The 16,600-nt window shown below is 35.1% G+C and overlaps 1 protein-coding gene across 1 annotated transcript; it reads left to right on the top strand.

Moving 5' to 3' along the window:
• Positions 1-13,192: 13,192 nt before the first annotated feature.
• Positions 13,193-16,245, top strand: LOC120153157 (COBRA-like protein 1). The gene is made up of 6 exons (XM_039165155.1): positions 13,193-13,382; positions 14,039-14,118; positions 14,424-14,880; positions 14,980-15,136; positions 15,250-15,527; positions 15,709-16,245. The coding sequence occupies exons 1-6, from the start codon at positions 13,280-13,282 to the stop codon at positions 15,999-16,001; spliced, it is 1,368 nt and encodes a 455-aa protein (XP_039021086.1). The 5' UTR covers positions 13,193-13,279; the 3' UTR covers positions 16,002-16,245.
• Positions 16,246-16,600: the final 355 nt, after the last annotated feature.

Raw genomic sequence — 16,600 nt, 5'->3', positions numbered from 1 at the left:
GAGTGGTTCGACTTTCTCAATCAAAGTCTACGTCCACTACCTTAGCTATCCACACTAAGGATTTTCCAACAAATTCACTAATTTGCTCTTTCTTTTGAGGCCAAAGAGATAACCTTACAACACCCTCAAGAATATACCCTAATTCTTGAGAACACTCTTTCCCAAAGAGAAGATTACAAATTTGCAAACTTACAAGGAAAACCTCACAATGTAAGATGTTTGCATAATTCTAGAACAAGAAAAGAACACTCAAAGATAATTACAAATGAGCACAAATGGTGTTCTTGAAAGCAAAATGAATATTGAAAGGAAAATTGGCTTGATTTGCACAAACTTGGTGTTTGATGCTTTCTCTCTTGTTTCTCTATATTTTCTTGTTGATCAAGGGCTTCAGAACTTGTTTAAATACACCTTGAATCACTTATGAACGTTGGGGATGATTAGTGAAGATCATATAGCCATTTTAGTGTGAAAGCAATTAATAAAACAGCTTGGAGCGTGGGGGGAATCGGTTCCTCCTTATAGGGAATCGGTTCCCTAAGTGTAAAATTCAAATATTTCGACCGTTGAACAGGGGGGAATCGGTACCCCCTATGGGGGAATCGGTTCCCTCCGAGCATTCTGGAAATCTCGGAGCCAAACCATTCAGGGGAATCGGTACCCCCTTGGTGGGGAATCGGTTCCCTCTGAGCAATCTGGAATTTTTGGCTTTGAAATGGTTCGAAATACTTTGAAAGATTATTTTGAAATTGTTTTAAGATTAAAACTTAATTTTACACTTAAGTAAGGATTAAAAATGATTTTTGAAATATTTGGAGTAATGTTTTGATATTCGAATAATTTTATGAATATACTTAGAAAATCATTTTGGAAAATCTTAAAATTTATTTAACTTAATTTGTTATATCGAAATATCAAAATGTTTTCAACAATCTCCCCCTTTTTGATATAACAAAACATTTTAGTAATTTTAAGATTTTGAAATCAAGTTTTGAAATTACTCCCCCTTACTTTAACACTTCTCCCATTTATCATTTTAAAACACACTTAAAAACACACATAAAACACACTTAAAACACACACTTCTCCCCCTTTTTGTTAAATCAAAAAGATTCAAAGAAACGTGAAAAACATTTAGCCAATTGATTAGGTATATGTATGCATAAGCTGCTAATATCACAATCAAGAGAAACGTTAGCCATTAGTTCCATAACCAATATTCATAAACAATGTGATATGGCAAAATTGGTCATATTGCTAATAATGATGTAAATGATGCAATAATGAATAAATCACACCAAACATAAGTTCACACCATCCATAAATCCAAACAAATTCACAATCCACAAATTCAAACATTCCAAAATATTCAAAATGTTAAAACAATAAGTTTGGAGTTCAAAGTAAAACATTTAATCATATATCCGGATCAGGAGGAGGAAAACGAGCTCGCATAGCGGCCATTTCGTTAGTGAGGTCATACGTTGGTTGCTTCATTATTTGCACGCATTTCCCGAAGAATTTCTAATTGTTGAGCTCCCATTGTGGATAAATGAGACTCTACAGAATTAAAACGAGAATCCATGGTCGTATATCGGAAATCAAATGTCTCTATAAAGGATTAAAAATATGGAGGCATTTGAGTCGATTGTTGTGCGTGCTCCTCGGGTTGCTCAGGCTCATCTTCAGCTTCATCGATATCCCTCACTAATTGGTCAAACTCTGGATCTTCGTCAGCTTCGAGTGGAGCTTGTGAAGAACTAGCTCCCGGAGTAGTTGCAGAAGATCGAACCCATTCACCGGTTTCTTTATTTTTGACCCATCCCGCTCTTGTTAAAGAAAGAAGATTGATTTGTTTCTTAAGAGGAAAGGAGGCATCTAGACCAACTCGAAGCTTGGCTTTAGAGAAGAGATTACTAAGGATACAACCGTAAACTAGTGAGGAACAAAGTTTCTTATTTGGCACTAGGTTAACGGTTTCAACAATCTCAGCAAAGATAATCTCGGAAAGGTTTATTTTCATATTGTGTTCAAAACAATGCAACCACCAAAGATCTAAAGCTCTGAGAGTAGAATAACGACCCCCGGATGGTCAAAACCACCAAGTGATCATGAGATGAAGAAAATGCTCATGAAGATCTAAAACACTTGCACTATCATTTCGTTTATATCGTGAGCCTAAAACTTGTTTTTCATTTGATAAACCTTCATTATCCAAGCCTAAGGCATTAGTTATGTAAGCCGGATCAAGATGGAAATATTGACATAGGAGGTAGGAACGTACTCCTATGGTTTTGGTTTTGTCACGATTTTTGATACAAACAGCATTACAATAGAAGATACGAACAAGTTGATGATAGACAACGGGTTAAAGTTCGAAAAGTTTATCAAATTTCCATTCGTGCAAGATAAGAAGATATTTAAAGTTAATAGCAACCATAGCTTGAATAGATGGGATACATTCTTCCCTAATCTTATACGAGTCAAAATATTGGTAAAACCAATAACGATAATCTTTAGGACCCGGTTGATTGAAACAAGAATTTTGGATAGTCAAGTTAGGATCAAGATTTGGAATAGGATTTTGAGGAATAGGAGGAGGAGGATTTGGAGGTGGATTTGGTTGACGACTAGAACGACTAGATGAAGACCTAGCACGTTTAGGATTAGACATGGTGAAGGAAATCAGAATAGATTGGATAACCTGCAATTTTAAAAACAAATGTATGCAATTCAATTAATCCCAAAACTCAATTGAGTCTTCAATATTTCAAGGTTCTCTAAATCAATCCTAATGGGCAAAGTTTTTGAATTTTTTTTGAAAAATATGGTTCTGAGAAACAATATATGTATAGTTTTCATAACAACAACATAATTTAATCAAAACACAATAATTTGAAAATTAACATTTTTTTTATTTCGAAAATTTAAAAATGTTTGGAAAATTCTTGTGTTTTTGATGAAATTAGTTGTAACATCTAGTTTCTAATCACTAAACAATCAATGCCCGGTCACTATTTCAACCTAGAACTAATTAAAACTAATCCTATGTTCAAAATCAATGGAATAGAGAGTTTAGAAAAATTTACCTTGAAAGATGAAGATTGAGGGGATTTAGATGTTGTTTGCACGATTTTAATGATTCTAACAGGTTTAGAGGATGATATTTGATTTGAATTCCGATTAATATCGTTGATTTGAGGCAAGAATGGAGATAGGGAAAGATTTGAGAGGGAACGACTGCAAGAAGAAATAAGAGGATTTTTGGGGTTTTGGGGTATTCTGCCCGATTTTAACAGAACCCCAGGGGGGTATCGATTCCCCTATGGGGGGAATCGGTTCCCATTCAAAGGGGGAATCGGTTCCCTCATGGGGGGGATCGATTCCCTCTGCACCAAAATGCTAAAATCTGACTTTTAAGCACACAAAATGCTAAATTAATCTTCTCTAGTGGTATAGGCAACTCATATATTGAAAAATAATTATGTTCAAACAATTAAATTAATCTTTAATCAATATTTGAACATAAAGTTAATTTTTCATCAAGAATCATTAACTCCCCCTAACTAATAGCAATGAATGCAATCAAAAATTACTATTATGAGCATTTTTCAGTATTTATTAAAAGTGCTGAATTATTTTAAACACTAAGTGAAGATAGGTCAGTTAAACCTAATTCTCTCCTAAGTGTCCAAAACCTTTCCTTATCTAAGGGTTTTGTAAAAATATCCGCTAATTGATGCAAAGTATCAACAAATTCTAGAACTACATCTTCCTTAGTGACATGGCCTCTAATGAAGTGATGTCTAATTTCAATGTGTTTAGTTCTAGAGTGTTGGATGCGATTTTTAGTGAGACAAATAGCACTAGTATTGTCACACTTGATAGGAATAGTACCTACTTCAATTCTATAATCAAAAAGTTGTTGTTTCATCCATAAAACTTGTGCACAACAACTACTGGCTGAAATATATTCCGCTTCAGTGGTAGATAATGCAACACAATTTTGTTTCTTTGAAAACCAAGAAATCAGCATATTTCCAAGGAATTGGCAAGTATCGGAGGTGCTTTTCCTATCTAATTTACATCCTCCATAATCCGCATCAGAGAAGGCATGCAAGCTAAAACTAGAGTCTCTAGGATACCAAAGTCCTAAACTAGGAGTGTCCTTAAGGTATTTAAAGATTCTCTTAACGGCTAGTAAATGTGATTCCTTAGGACATGATTGAAATCTAGCACATAAGCAAACACTAAACATAATGTCCGGTCTACTTGCAGTTAGATAAAGCAAAGAGCCAATCATTGACCTATATAATTTAACATCTACACATTTACCTCCTTCATCTAAGTCAAGCTTTGTTGAAGAGCTCATTGGAGTGTCATGAGGCTTCCCATTTTCCAGTCCAAACTTCTTGAGCATATCTTTGACGTACTTAGCTTGATTAATGAAGATGCCATCTTTTCTTTGCTTGATTTGAAGTCCCAAGAAAAATGAGAGCTCCCCCATCATGCTCATCTCAAACTCACTTTACATTAGCTTAGAAAATTCTTGGCAAAGAACATCATTAGTAGAACCAAATATTATATCATCAACATAAATTTGAACTACTAATAAATCTTTACCTTTATGCTTTAAAAACAATGTAGTGCCAACATTTCCTTTTGAAAACCCCTTTTCAATTAAAAAATTTGACAATCTTTCATACCAAGCTCTAGGAGCTTGTTTTAAACCATAAAGAGCTTTTGTCAATTTAAGAACATGATATAGAAATTTTGAATCTTCAAAACCTGAAAGTTGTTCCACATACACTTCTTCTTTTATAAAACCATTTAAAAATGCACTTTTAACATCCATTTGATATAATTTAAAATCATGAAAACATGCAAATGCTAATAACATTCTAATTGCTTCCATCCTAGCTACGGGAGCATATGTTTCATCATAGTCTATGCCCTCTTCTTGAGTATACCCTTGAGCAACAAGTCTAGCCTTGTTTCTCACTATATTACCACTTTCATCAAGCTTATTCCTAAATACCCATCTAGTACCTACAGTAGATTTATTACTAGGCCTTTCAACTAATGTACATACTTTACTTCTCTCAAATTGATTTAATTATTCTTGCATAGCCATAATCCAATGTTCATCATTTAATGCTTCTTTAATATTCTTAGGCTCTATGCATGAAATAAATGCAACATAATTACAAATATTTCTAAGAGAAAATCGAGTTGTTACCCCTTTGGATGGATCACCTATAATCTCACCACCCTTGACATAGTTGTACTCTCTTGGATAAGATACTTCCCTTTCTTCAATGGTTGGATTCTCAAGATGATCATGAGTTTCCTCATTTTTCGTTTCTTCCTTTGATGATGGTTCTCCAACGTCATGTCTAACATCATTTGTATTTATAACACCTACATCATCATTCACACAAGAATTCTTCCTCGGAAGGGGATTATCATCGAAAACAACATGTATAGACTCTTTTACAACTAAAGTTCTTTTATTAAATACACGATAGGCTTTAGAATTTAAGGAATAACCCAGAAAAATTCATGCATCACTTTTAGCATCAAATTTGCCAATGTTTTCTTTACCGTTGTTTAAAACAAAACATTTACATCCAAAAGGATGAAAATAACTAATGTTAGACTTTTTATTTTTGAAAATTTCATATGAAGTTTTCTTTAAAATTGGCCTAATCATTACTCGATTTACAACATAACAAGCGGTATTTGTGGCTTCCGCCCAAAAATATTTTGGCAAATTATTTTCACAAAGCATGGTTCTAGCCATTTCTTCTAAAGTTCGATTTTTTCTCTCAACAACTCCATTTTGTTGAGGGGTTCTAGGTGCTGAAAAATTATGGCTAATACCGTTAGAGTTACAAAATTCAGTAAATCCAAGATTTTCAAATTCAGTTCCATGATCACTCCTAACACTAGTTATAGAGTAACCTTTTTCATTTTGGATTATTTTTGAAAATGTGATGAACTGTTCTAATGCTTCATCTTTAGTACTTAAAAATAGAACCCAAGTATATCTAGAAGAGTCATCTACCAAGACAAATGCATATTGTTTTCCACCCAAGCTAGTAGTCCTAGTTGGCCCAAAAAGGTCTACATGGATCAATTGTAATACTCTACTAGTTGATACGTCATTAATGGATTTAAAAGAAACACGCTTTTGTTTTCCTTTAGAACAAGCATCACAGATTTTATCATTATTAAATTTAAGCTTAGGCAACCCTCGAACTAAATCACCTTGAATTAGTCGTTGCAAAACACTCATACTAGCATGTCCTAGTCTCCTATGCCATAACCAACTATCATGTTCATCCTTAGCAACTAGGCACAAATTAGTCATATCAATAGAATCTAAATGCACCATGTATATGTTTCCTATTCTATGACCAACAAGCATAATCAAAGTAGATGCAATGTCAATCAATTTTGCAAACACTTAATTTTAAAAATACGACATTGTATCTTTAGTCAAATTCATCTAATCGGATTATGCTTTAATCCATTCACATACAAAACATTATGCAATGTTGATTATCGAGATTAAGAGCACATGCATAAAGTTTTTGAAAATGTTATGCATTAAAACTTTATAATATTTAAAAAATATATATATGCATAATCATTAAGAAAAAATTTAAGGTCAAAATTTTACAAAACCAAAGTTCTTGAAAAATCGATATCAATTGTTAAAGAGATATCAATTACATTTTAAAAATAATTTTGACCAAAAATTAATATGATGAACTAGAGTTTATAAAAAATTACCAAAAATTACTATGTTCATCATACAATATTTTTCAACACACATTATATAAAACATAATCATTTATTCAACATTTAAAACCTCATGCATACATAAACTAAATGAGCAACCAAATAAAATATTAAGTTTAGAGGTTACTCATTCCTTTTTTTTATGTATGGCTAGAGCATCTTGAATATCACCATCTTCATCACCATTGCTCCCACACACCTACAAGAGACATTTAAGTAGATTTTGGTATCCAAATTGCTTTGGATCCTTGAACATTAGTTTCAATGCCTCTTGTTCCTTTTGGAACCCATACTTGTCTAATTTTAAATCGTTTTCCTTTCTTTAAAGGACAAGTATGTCCTTATGACCATGATAATGACAATGTGAACATATTGTCATCATTGAACTAGATGAATTATTTAAAATGATATCTTTTTCTTTTGTTAAAAATTCAAGCTTAACTTTCAAATCGAAATTTTCTTTTTCAATACTTTCAAATTTCATTCTTGAAAGCTCTAAATCCTTCTTCAAGATTTCATTTTGATTTTCAAAATCCATTTTCGTTTCTAGAAGAAGTTTGTTTAATTTGAAAATTTCTTTTTCAAAGTTTTCAGATTTTATTTTTGAAAGCTTTAACTCCTTTCTCAACATTTCATTTTGATTTTCCAAGTCTGTTTTAGCTTTCAAAAGAAGATCATTTTTAGCAATAAATTTAGAAATCAATTTATTGTATTTGGAGTACATGGTCTCAAAATCCGAAAATAATTCATCATAAGCATCTTGAAACTCATTAAAAGATTTTGAATTTAATCTATTTGAGTTAGAAGATACCTTTGGCTCTGTCAGAGCTAATAGAGACATCACCTTTATTGGTTTTTATTCTTCCTTGTCTCCATAGATCTCCTCAAGCTTATCCCATATCTCCTTGGCATTTGAACAAGAAGAAACTCTTTTATATACATTAGGATCAATTGCACAACACAACATGTGCATAGCTTTTGTATTTTGTTGAGCTTTCTTCCGTTCTTGATCACTCCACTTCTTTGCCTTCTTTGTAGGAGAAGAATATCCTTTCTCGATCATCATCCAAGCTTCCATATCAAATGCTTGGATAAATATCATCATAAGCTTCTTCCAACGACGATAATTTGTTCCATTGAAGTGTGGAGGCACGTCAATTGGTCTGGATTCTTCCATTGAGAATGAACCAGAAGTGGACGCCATCTTTATCGATTTAACTCTTCCCGGATCTACTCAAGAGGCGATTAAACCTTCAAATGAGTTAGGCTCTGATGCCAATTATTGAGTTAATCGATTGACGGAATTGGCCAAGAGGGGGGTGAATTGACAATTAAAAATTTGGTGGAAGCTTTTGCAGAAAATTGAAAAGATTTGCACAGCGATTTAGAGTGGTTCGACTTTCTCAATCAAAGTCTACGTCCACTACCTTAGCTATCCACACTAAGGATTTTCCAACAAATTCACTAATTTGTTCTTTCTTTTGAGGCCAAAGAGATAACCTTACAACACCCTCAAGAATATACCCCAATTCTTGAGAACACTCTTTCCCAAAGAGAATATTACAAATTTGCAAACTTACAAGGAAAACCTCACAAGGTAAGATGTTTGCACAATTCTAGAACAAGAAAAGAACACTCAAAGATAATTACAAATGAGCACAAATGGTGTTCTTGAAAGCAAAATGAATATTGAAAGGAAAATTGGCTTGATTTGCACAAACTTGGTGTTTGATGCTTTCTCTCTTATTTCTCTATATTTTCTTGTTGATCAAGGGCTTCAGAACTTGTTTAAATACACCTTGAATCACTTATGAACGTTGGGGATGATTAGTGAAGATCATATATTCGTTTTAGTGTGAAAGCAATTAATAAAACAGCTTGGAGCGTGGGGGGAATCGGTTCCTCCTCATAGGGAATCGGTTCCCTAAGTGTAAAATTCAAATATTTCGACCGTTGAACAGGGGGGAATCGGTACCCCCTATGGGGAATCGGTTCCCTCCGAGCATTCTGGAAATCTCGGAGCCAAACCATTCAGGGGGGAATCGGTACCCCCTTGGTGGGGAATCGGTTCCCTCTGAGCAATCTGGAATTTTTGGCTTTGAAATGGTTCGAAATACTTTGAAAGATTATTTTGAAATTGTTTTAAGATTAAAATTTAATTTTACACTTAAGTAAGGATTAAAAATGATTTTTGAAATATTTGGAGTAATGTTTTGATATTCGAATAATTTTATCGAATATACTTAGAAAATCATTTTGGAAAATCTTAAAATTCATTTAACTTAATTTGTTATATCGAACTATCAAAATGTTTTCAACATAGTTTAAAAAATTATGTAGTTCGTGTAGACGTCTTACAGTGACGGTGCTATTACAGCGTGTATTTCGACTGAAATACGTCACAGTTCGCACATTTGGATGTCAGTGATCCAATTGATAATTTATGAGATCGTCGAGTGGTATCCTGCTGATCGCGTGTTACGATTCCTCCATGTCCAAATGATTTCGCCACCACTAACAATCGTGGATAGGGCCTTGCATCGCCTAACGCGACATGGGAAAATAGGTGTTAATTGGAAGGTGTATCATGTGGATTGGGTGATGCAGTGGATGACGAGGTTCGTTAGACAGCTCGTTTCTGAACCCATATTGGCCTACAATGTTTCATATGATTAAATGTCATGGTACGAGAAAAATGGGATGTCACATATAATAAAAAAGGAGGAGCGTGTACGAGACATTTATAGGTCTCCCCAAAACCGTCCGCTCGCGTATTGTCCCTCGACGCAACATGGTGCAAGTCGGAGTAGACAAAAATACGCTTAACCCTCATAATCGAGAACAACATAAGAGCCACCTATAGAGCATCAGACACCTACATTCACCCACTCGACTTAGCCGATATTTCAGCATATAGCGCCATCGACATAAGGTTTTTTCGCTGACACATTTCGTTTCTATCCGACTGTCGTTGTCCATTTTCACTTCCCTCATGCATTAGTTGAACCATATTATCCTTCACCTCCGTGTGCATCTGTTCAGCCATTGGCAATAGACTTCAGATCTGACAGTGTTGAACAGATGCCACCACAGAGCATGTTTTACACCGTTCTTGGTCCTAGTGGTAGTGATGATATTGACCATGTAGATGAGGGTGATGATGATAGTGATGATGATGGTGGTGGTGATGGTAGTGGTGATCAGAGTGATAATGATGCACCTGAATATAAATCGATTCGTAGAAATCCTCGTCGGACTCGTCGTCCACCACAGTGCGATATGGGTGGACATATGTATCATTAGTTGTTTAAATTTATAAATTTTTTTAGTTATTCAAACTGCATTTTCTTTTTTTAGTTAACCGAACTCCGTTTTTTTATAAATAATATTCAAATATAATGTTATATTTTTTTAAAATTTGTTTAAATTATTAATCAACTTTAAATTATTAATTTCTTTAAGTTATTCTTGAACAATGTGATAACTAGTTGTTCAGTTTATGTATAAACAACTTGGGAATCATCATTTTCTCACACAAAATTTATTTTAATACTAATTTTAAAAAATATAATAAAAATAAATTACACGAGTTGTTTATTGCTCTCTCTCTCTCGACGTTCACGGGAAATATGCAGCATAATAGGCTTTTCATCCTCATAGTATTGTGATAACCAAGTTACTCCTTCATTGCTTGTTGAATATGGTTCTTCCTTAAACGTTGCAATTAACTTGATGTTCCTACCACCAACACATGTGTAAGCCTTAAACATCTTCCGAAGGTCTCTTGTATTTGATAAGGTCAACATGTAATGTGCTTCAATACTGATATTTCCTACGGGAACTTTAGCTTCTAACGAAGACATCTGTCGTGTTGTAGATTTTTTAAGCCCTGTTGAAATCAAATCGTACAACTCATCTTTCTTAATCTTGGTATTGAAGGAAGTGTAGAAATAAGTTCCGAAGTGGAACACAGTTGCAGAAAATCTCGCTATTAATATTTGCTTTACGAAGGTATTTCATCCAAAATGGACATCGATCTTGTTTTTTATAGACATATTTTCTCGCTACTTTTAATGCGAGACTTGTCATGCCAAATCAAATGCTGCTTCCACGACAAAAATCTCTATAACGTTAATAATATCTGCCACATTAGGAATATATGCCATGTCACTCAGTAACTTGCGTTTTGCATAGAGAAAGTTTCCTATACAAAACTTGTATTTTGCGCAGTGCGATATTAACCCAATATAAATAAATATCCCCCTTCCACTGATATTGTAAATTTTAACACGGTTTATGCTTATAAGAGACTTTTCTTCTGGTGGCACAACTTGACACTAAACTTATGTCAATATTGGTGCTACAAGTTATGCCACTCGAAGAGAATGCCTTTTGTAAAAGATATGACCTTCTTGAAAAAATGATTATTTCATTAATTCTATCTTTTTCGTCAAGCTAACAATGTTTATAAAGACATTCTTTTCAGGTGGCATCCTCTACTTATCGCTTGAGACGTTGATTTGACAAATGACACACCTCCACAAGTCTTTTGAGCTTTTTGCCTTACATTTACTACGGAGAGCTTCTCAGGAAACTTCTTATTCCATCAAACCCCGACCTTCTCAGGAAACTAATCATTTCTAATAAGGCATTCTCTTTTGGCGGCATTCTCTTCTGGCGGCATCCTCGACTTATCGCTAGTGATATGGATGTGAGAGTGGTGGCCATGGCTTTCGAATTCCATATTTATCCTCGATCCACTCTCCATCAAGCCCACACTGTTTCTCAGAAGGCATCCTCTTCCGATGGCATCCTCTGCTTAAGGCATCAAATTCATGTCACACCTCCATTTGTTCCCTCAAACTTATCGTGTTTTTTCATTTTACTACTTTTGTTTCGATTAATTTTTAACATGATTATTACACCGCTTAAAATGTCTCGTATGTACCGATACTAGTCATGTCTATCAAGCCATTTTAGCTTGTTTTGTATGAACAAAACCAATCATTGGATCCATTTTGAACACAATTGTGTATCTTCTTATTCTTGCACAAAACAAGCTTTGGTACCATTTTCAACGCAATTTTTAACCGCCTATGATAGGGTGAGTGAAAATTTTCCTTCTACATCACTTGAGGAATATGCCAAGGTAGATAGAAAAGATGGTGGAAATCATGATGATCAATATGTCTTCAAGAAGGGTTGCATTGGTGACCACGGTGATGATGATCAAGATGACAACGAAAATGTTGGTCATGGTAATGATGATGAAAATGAAGATGGGAAGGATGATGAGGATGACAATGAAGAATCGAGCGCGTGACTGAAAAGCTTATGAATAACTGGTGAGAAGGAATCTGTGCATACGACATAATCTTTAACATTATTTCTTCACCTTCGCTCCAAGCCGTTTTTTACTCGGCTATCACTATACTAGCAGGATCTGCGTTAAGATGCCCTTTTGGACTCAACAAGTTGCAATTTTGTCATATGTAAACTTCCTAGAATGTAATTGATTGTGATGATTACTTGCATTTTCTCCCCTTTATCCATTAAAACTTCCTAGCTGAAGATGATACTTGGTAATCTTGTGGCATGGATCTGTTTCAGTCCTTAATCTTTTACTTTTATAATTTTGAACTTATTTGATCACGTGATCAGAACGTAAAATTTTAGTTAATTCTATAATGATAGAATGACTGTTTTGTTATAAGTCGATAAATAGAGCGATTGAATTATAATTATTTTTTAAGTTTAATAGCCTAATTATAAATTATTCATAATTAAGTGATCTCTAGTGTAATTTAACCAAATCTCTCTCTTTCTTTGCTTTTTTAATGAAATAGGACAAACGTTAACTTAACGGGTTCGGCGGGGTTTTAGAACCCTTTGGAGACTCTAAAAGATGATCTAGCAATTAGCATCCATGGCTGATTTGACTATATCGATGCTGCTAAACAGAAAAAGACTGTGACTGTAGTAAATAACAGACAAACCATTACCAAGCATTGCGTGGGAGCACCAAGCAGACAGTCAAACTCCATTGGTATACATCTAGAACACACGATGTCATTTTCTATTATCTCACAAACAACTGTCACGCATACATCTATTATTTTACTTAATCAAGCAGACATCCATGCACATCATTTTATGTCAACCTGCTTTTGCTAAGCAGATCGTGTTCCATACGCCAGTTTTTCCTTTAATTAACTATTTTTTTGCCTTCATTATATCGTCATTGTGTGAGCAGATTGGACAAAACCATTAACTTAAAAGTAAGCGTTTTGCAGTGGGATTGAAGTGTTCAACTACTTAAACTCGAAGTTTTGAGCTCTCTTGTCATGTCCCGTTGGACAAAAAAGCTAGCTTTCTCTCTCTTTCTTTCTTTATCCGAGTCTTCTCCGTCTGTCACAAATACTGAACCAAAGTCAATAAACTCAAAAAAAAAACCTCTCAAAAACCTGAAACAATGGCTAATATTTTCTTGTTCACTGCTAGATCTTTCTTCAAGCTGGATTCTTTCAGCGTCTTGCTTCTGTTTCTGTTCTCCTTCTCAAGTTTAACCTCAACGGGTTTGTAGATTCTTTGTCTTTCTTTCTTTTCTTTTTGAAATGGTTGGAAAGTTTGAATATTTGGTTTTATTAATGGTATTTTGATTCCTTAAACAATTGGGTAAATTTGGTCTCTTTAACTATGTGAAGCTCTTTCTTTTATGGTTTTCGAGTCTACTTTTTTATGTCTATGTAATGGGATTCAACTATGTAAATTTTATTCCATAATAGGCTATGGATTTTCTATCAAACTCTTGATTTTCCCTCTCGTTCAAAGAGCTTGGCTTTGTTTATACTTATATTGTGTTAATGATAGCCTTTATAGGGAGTGGTTTAGGAAAAAATCAGCTGCTAATGACTAGATTTGAGTAATTAATGGTCTATACAATGATATTCAACCTATTTGGCTTGAAGAGAACTTAAATGTGTTTAACAAGCAGCTCCAGTGTCATTGATTTCACTGTTTGTTGTGGAAGAGACTAAGATTTTTAGGCAAATGCTAGCTAGCTCGTACCATTGGTTTGTTATTTACTTGACATTATGGTTTAATCAGAATATGATTTTGCTGTTTAAGTCTATTGGTTATCTGATATTGGTTTGCTACTTCAAATTCTTAGTGTTTATCTTTATTATAATGGATATCTTTGTTATGGTTCTCACTTTTAACTCATTTGCAGAAGCCTATGATCCGTTGGATCCGAATGGAAATATCACAATCAAATGGGATATCATGAGTTGGACCCCTGATGGCTATGTTGTAAGTGTTCTTTCATCTGTTATTCCTTATACATGCGCGGGTTTGTGTACGCAAGATGTTTGAATTCGATTATTTTGCTATCTAGTGTGTAGTAGTATGGTTGCGTTGTAATTTCCGAAATCCTTTGAGCTAACGCTATAACACCGAAAATCGTTTAATAGGGAGAAGTAGAACTTTTGGCCTTGGTTAAGATTTGACAAATGGAGAAACAATGGCTTGGAGAATGTGTCATTTTGGCTCAGGCATGATTTATTTGTTGTGTCCGTTAGCTGAAAATGTGATTAAATTTTTGATGTTATGAGCAGGCGGTTGTCACGATGTATAACTTCCAGCAATACCGTCATATCCAAGCACCGGGGTGGACATTAGGTTGGAAATGGGCTAAGAAGGAGGTGATTTGGAGCATGATGGGAGGGCAAACAACCGAACAAGGGGATTGTTCTAAATTCAAAGGGAACGTTCCACATTGCTGTAAGAGGGATCCAACAGTCGTGGATTTATTGCCGGGAACGCCTTATAATCAGCAGATTGCAAATTGCTGTAAAGGGGGAGTGCTAAACTCGTGGGTGCAAGATTCGTCCACAGCGGCAAGTTCATTCCAGCTGAGTGTTGGTCAAGCCGGAACCACGAATAAGACTGTTAGAGTTCCTAAGAACTTCACTTTGAAGGCACCAGGGCCTGGTTATACTTGTGGACCCACAAAAATCGTGAAACCCAGTAGATTTATGACTGCAGACAAAAGAAGAGTCACGCAAGCTTTGAGTAAGCTACATTTCCCATCACTAAACTTTGTAGAAATGGCTTTCCTTCGGGACACTCATTTTGTTGATGGTTGTAATTGACACTGCTTCTTTATGACAGTGACATGGAATGTTACATGCACGTATTCGCAATTTCTAGCTCAGAAAACTCCTAGTTGTTGCGTCTCGTTCTCATCCTTCTATAATGAAACTATCGTACCTTGCCCTCAATGTGCTTGTGGCTGCCAAAATACTTCTCAGCCGGGGAGTTGTGCAGAGTAAGTTTGTTCTGCCAAAAAGATGATAATTATTGCTCATAGTATGTTTGTTGGAGCTGATTGTTATCTCGATTCTTTATTGCTTCTCTGAGCTTTTCGTTTGTAACGTGCAGTCCAAAAGCTCCACATATAGCTTCGTTTGTTCTAGCTACAGGGAAGAATAACTTGACACCTTTGGTCCAATGTACAAGCCATATGTGTCCGGTCCGAATTCATTGGCATGTTAAGCTGAACTACAAGGAGTACTGGCGGGTTAAGGTTACAATTACTAATTTCAATTACAATATGAACTATACTCGGTGGAACTTAGTAGTGCAGCACCCCAACTTCGACAATCTCACTCAGATTTTCAGCTTTAACCACAAGTCTTTAACTCCATATACAGCGATAAGTAAGTTCATTCGATCTCGGTCACTTTTTCTTTTCTCATTTTTCATGCTTTTTGCATATTATCTTATCGAGAACGAAATGGTAGTTTACATCGAACACGTCTCTGCTCAATGTTGCAGCAAATGTTACATGTTCTATTATTTTAGAAGGTGCATAAAGAGTAACTTTTATTGAATCAACAGATGATACTGCCATGCTATGGGGTGTTAAATTTTACAACGATTTGCTTTCACAAGCCGGTCCGCTCGGTAATGTGCAGTCGGAACTACTTTTCCGTAAGGATAAAGCGACTTTTACTTTCGAGAAGGGTTGGGCTTTCCCGAGAAGAATCTACTTCAATGGAGATAATTGTGTTATGCCCCCTCCCGATGCCTATCCTTGGTTGCCCAACGCCAGTTCCCACCAGTTTATCTCCACACTTAGTCTGTTGACAACTCTCGCGACTGCAATGGCATTTTTATTCGGATACGCATGAAGTTCAACCATTTTTTATACCGCAAAATCCGGTACGCCACAAATTTTCGACGGAATCAATTCAAATGTAGAACCGAGAACGCACAGTGAGAAGTTCTTGTATGTGTTGTTGTGTGATGCTAGGCAGATCCAGCGAGTCGAGGTGCATTGTTTAATTTTAATGTATTTAAACCAGTAACCATCTTGATTGTAGAATTCTCACCATATTTAATGAAATGCGACTCTTCTCAAAATTCCTCGATTCATTAATGTCCTTGACTATAATTTATCACCATTAAAATACTGAAACTCACATGGGGTTAGCCGGCTCCCATGTGCAATAATACACGAACAAGGTTTTTCTAATTAAAAAGGACAAAGTAATTAGTGCTCCTAGCAAATAATAAGGTGATGATATGTTTTTACATGCATCAACTTAGATTAATAGTAGCTCATTCTCACACCTGGTTTTGATGAGTGAGTCTCTTAGCGGGAAATTTTGGCATACACAAATACTCGAACTCGATACTTGTTTAAGCGATATCAAGCAGTTTATTATTTGAACTAACCCCGTTATTATTATTGATTATTTTTCGGGGTTAGGATAACTAGTTGCTTTGG

Source organism: Hibiscus syriacus, unplaced genomic scaffold (assembly GCF_006381635.1).
Source record: "Hibiscus syriacus cultivar Baekdansim isolate YM2019G1 unplaced genomic scaffold, ASM638163v2 tig00111099_pilon, whole genome shotgun sequence".
NCBI classification, from domain to species: domain Eukaryota; kingdom Viridiplantae; phylum Streptophyta; class Magnoliopsida; order Malvales; family Malvaceae; genus Hibiscus; species Hibiscus syriacus.
This window is presented reverse-complemented; position numbering and strand designations above follow the sequence as displayed.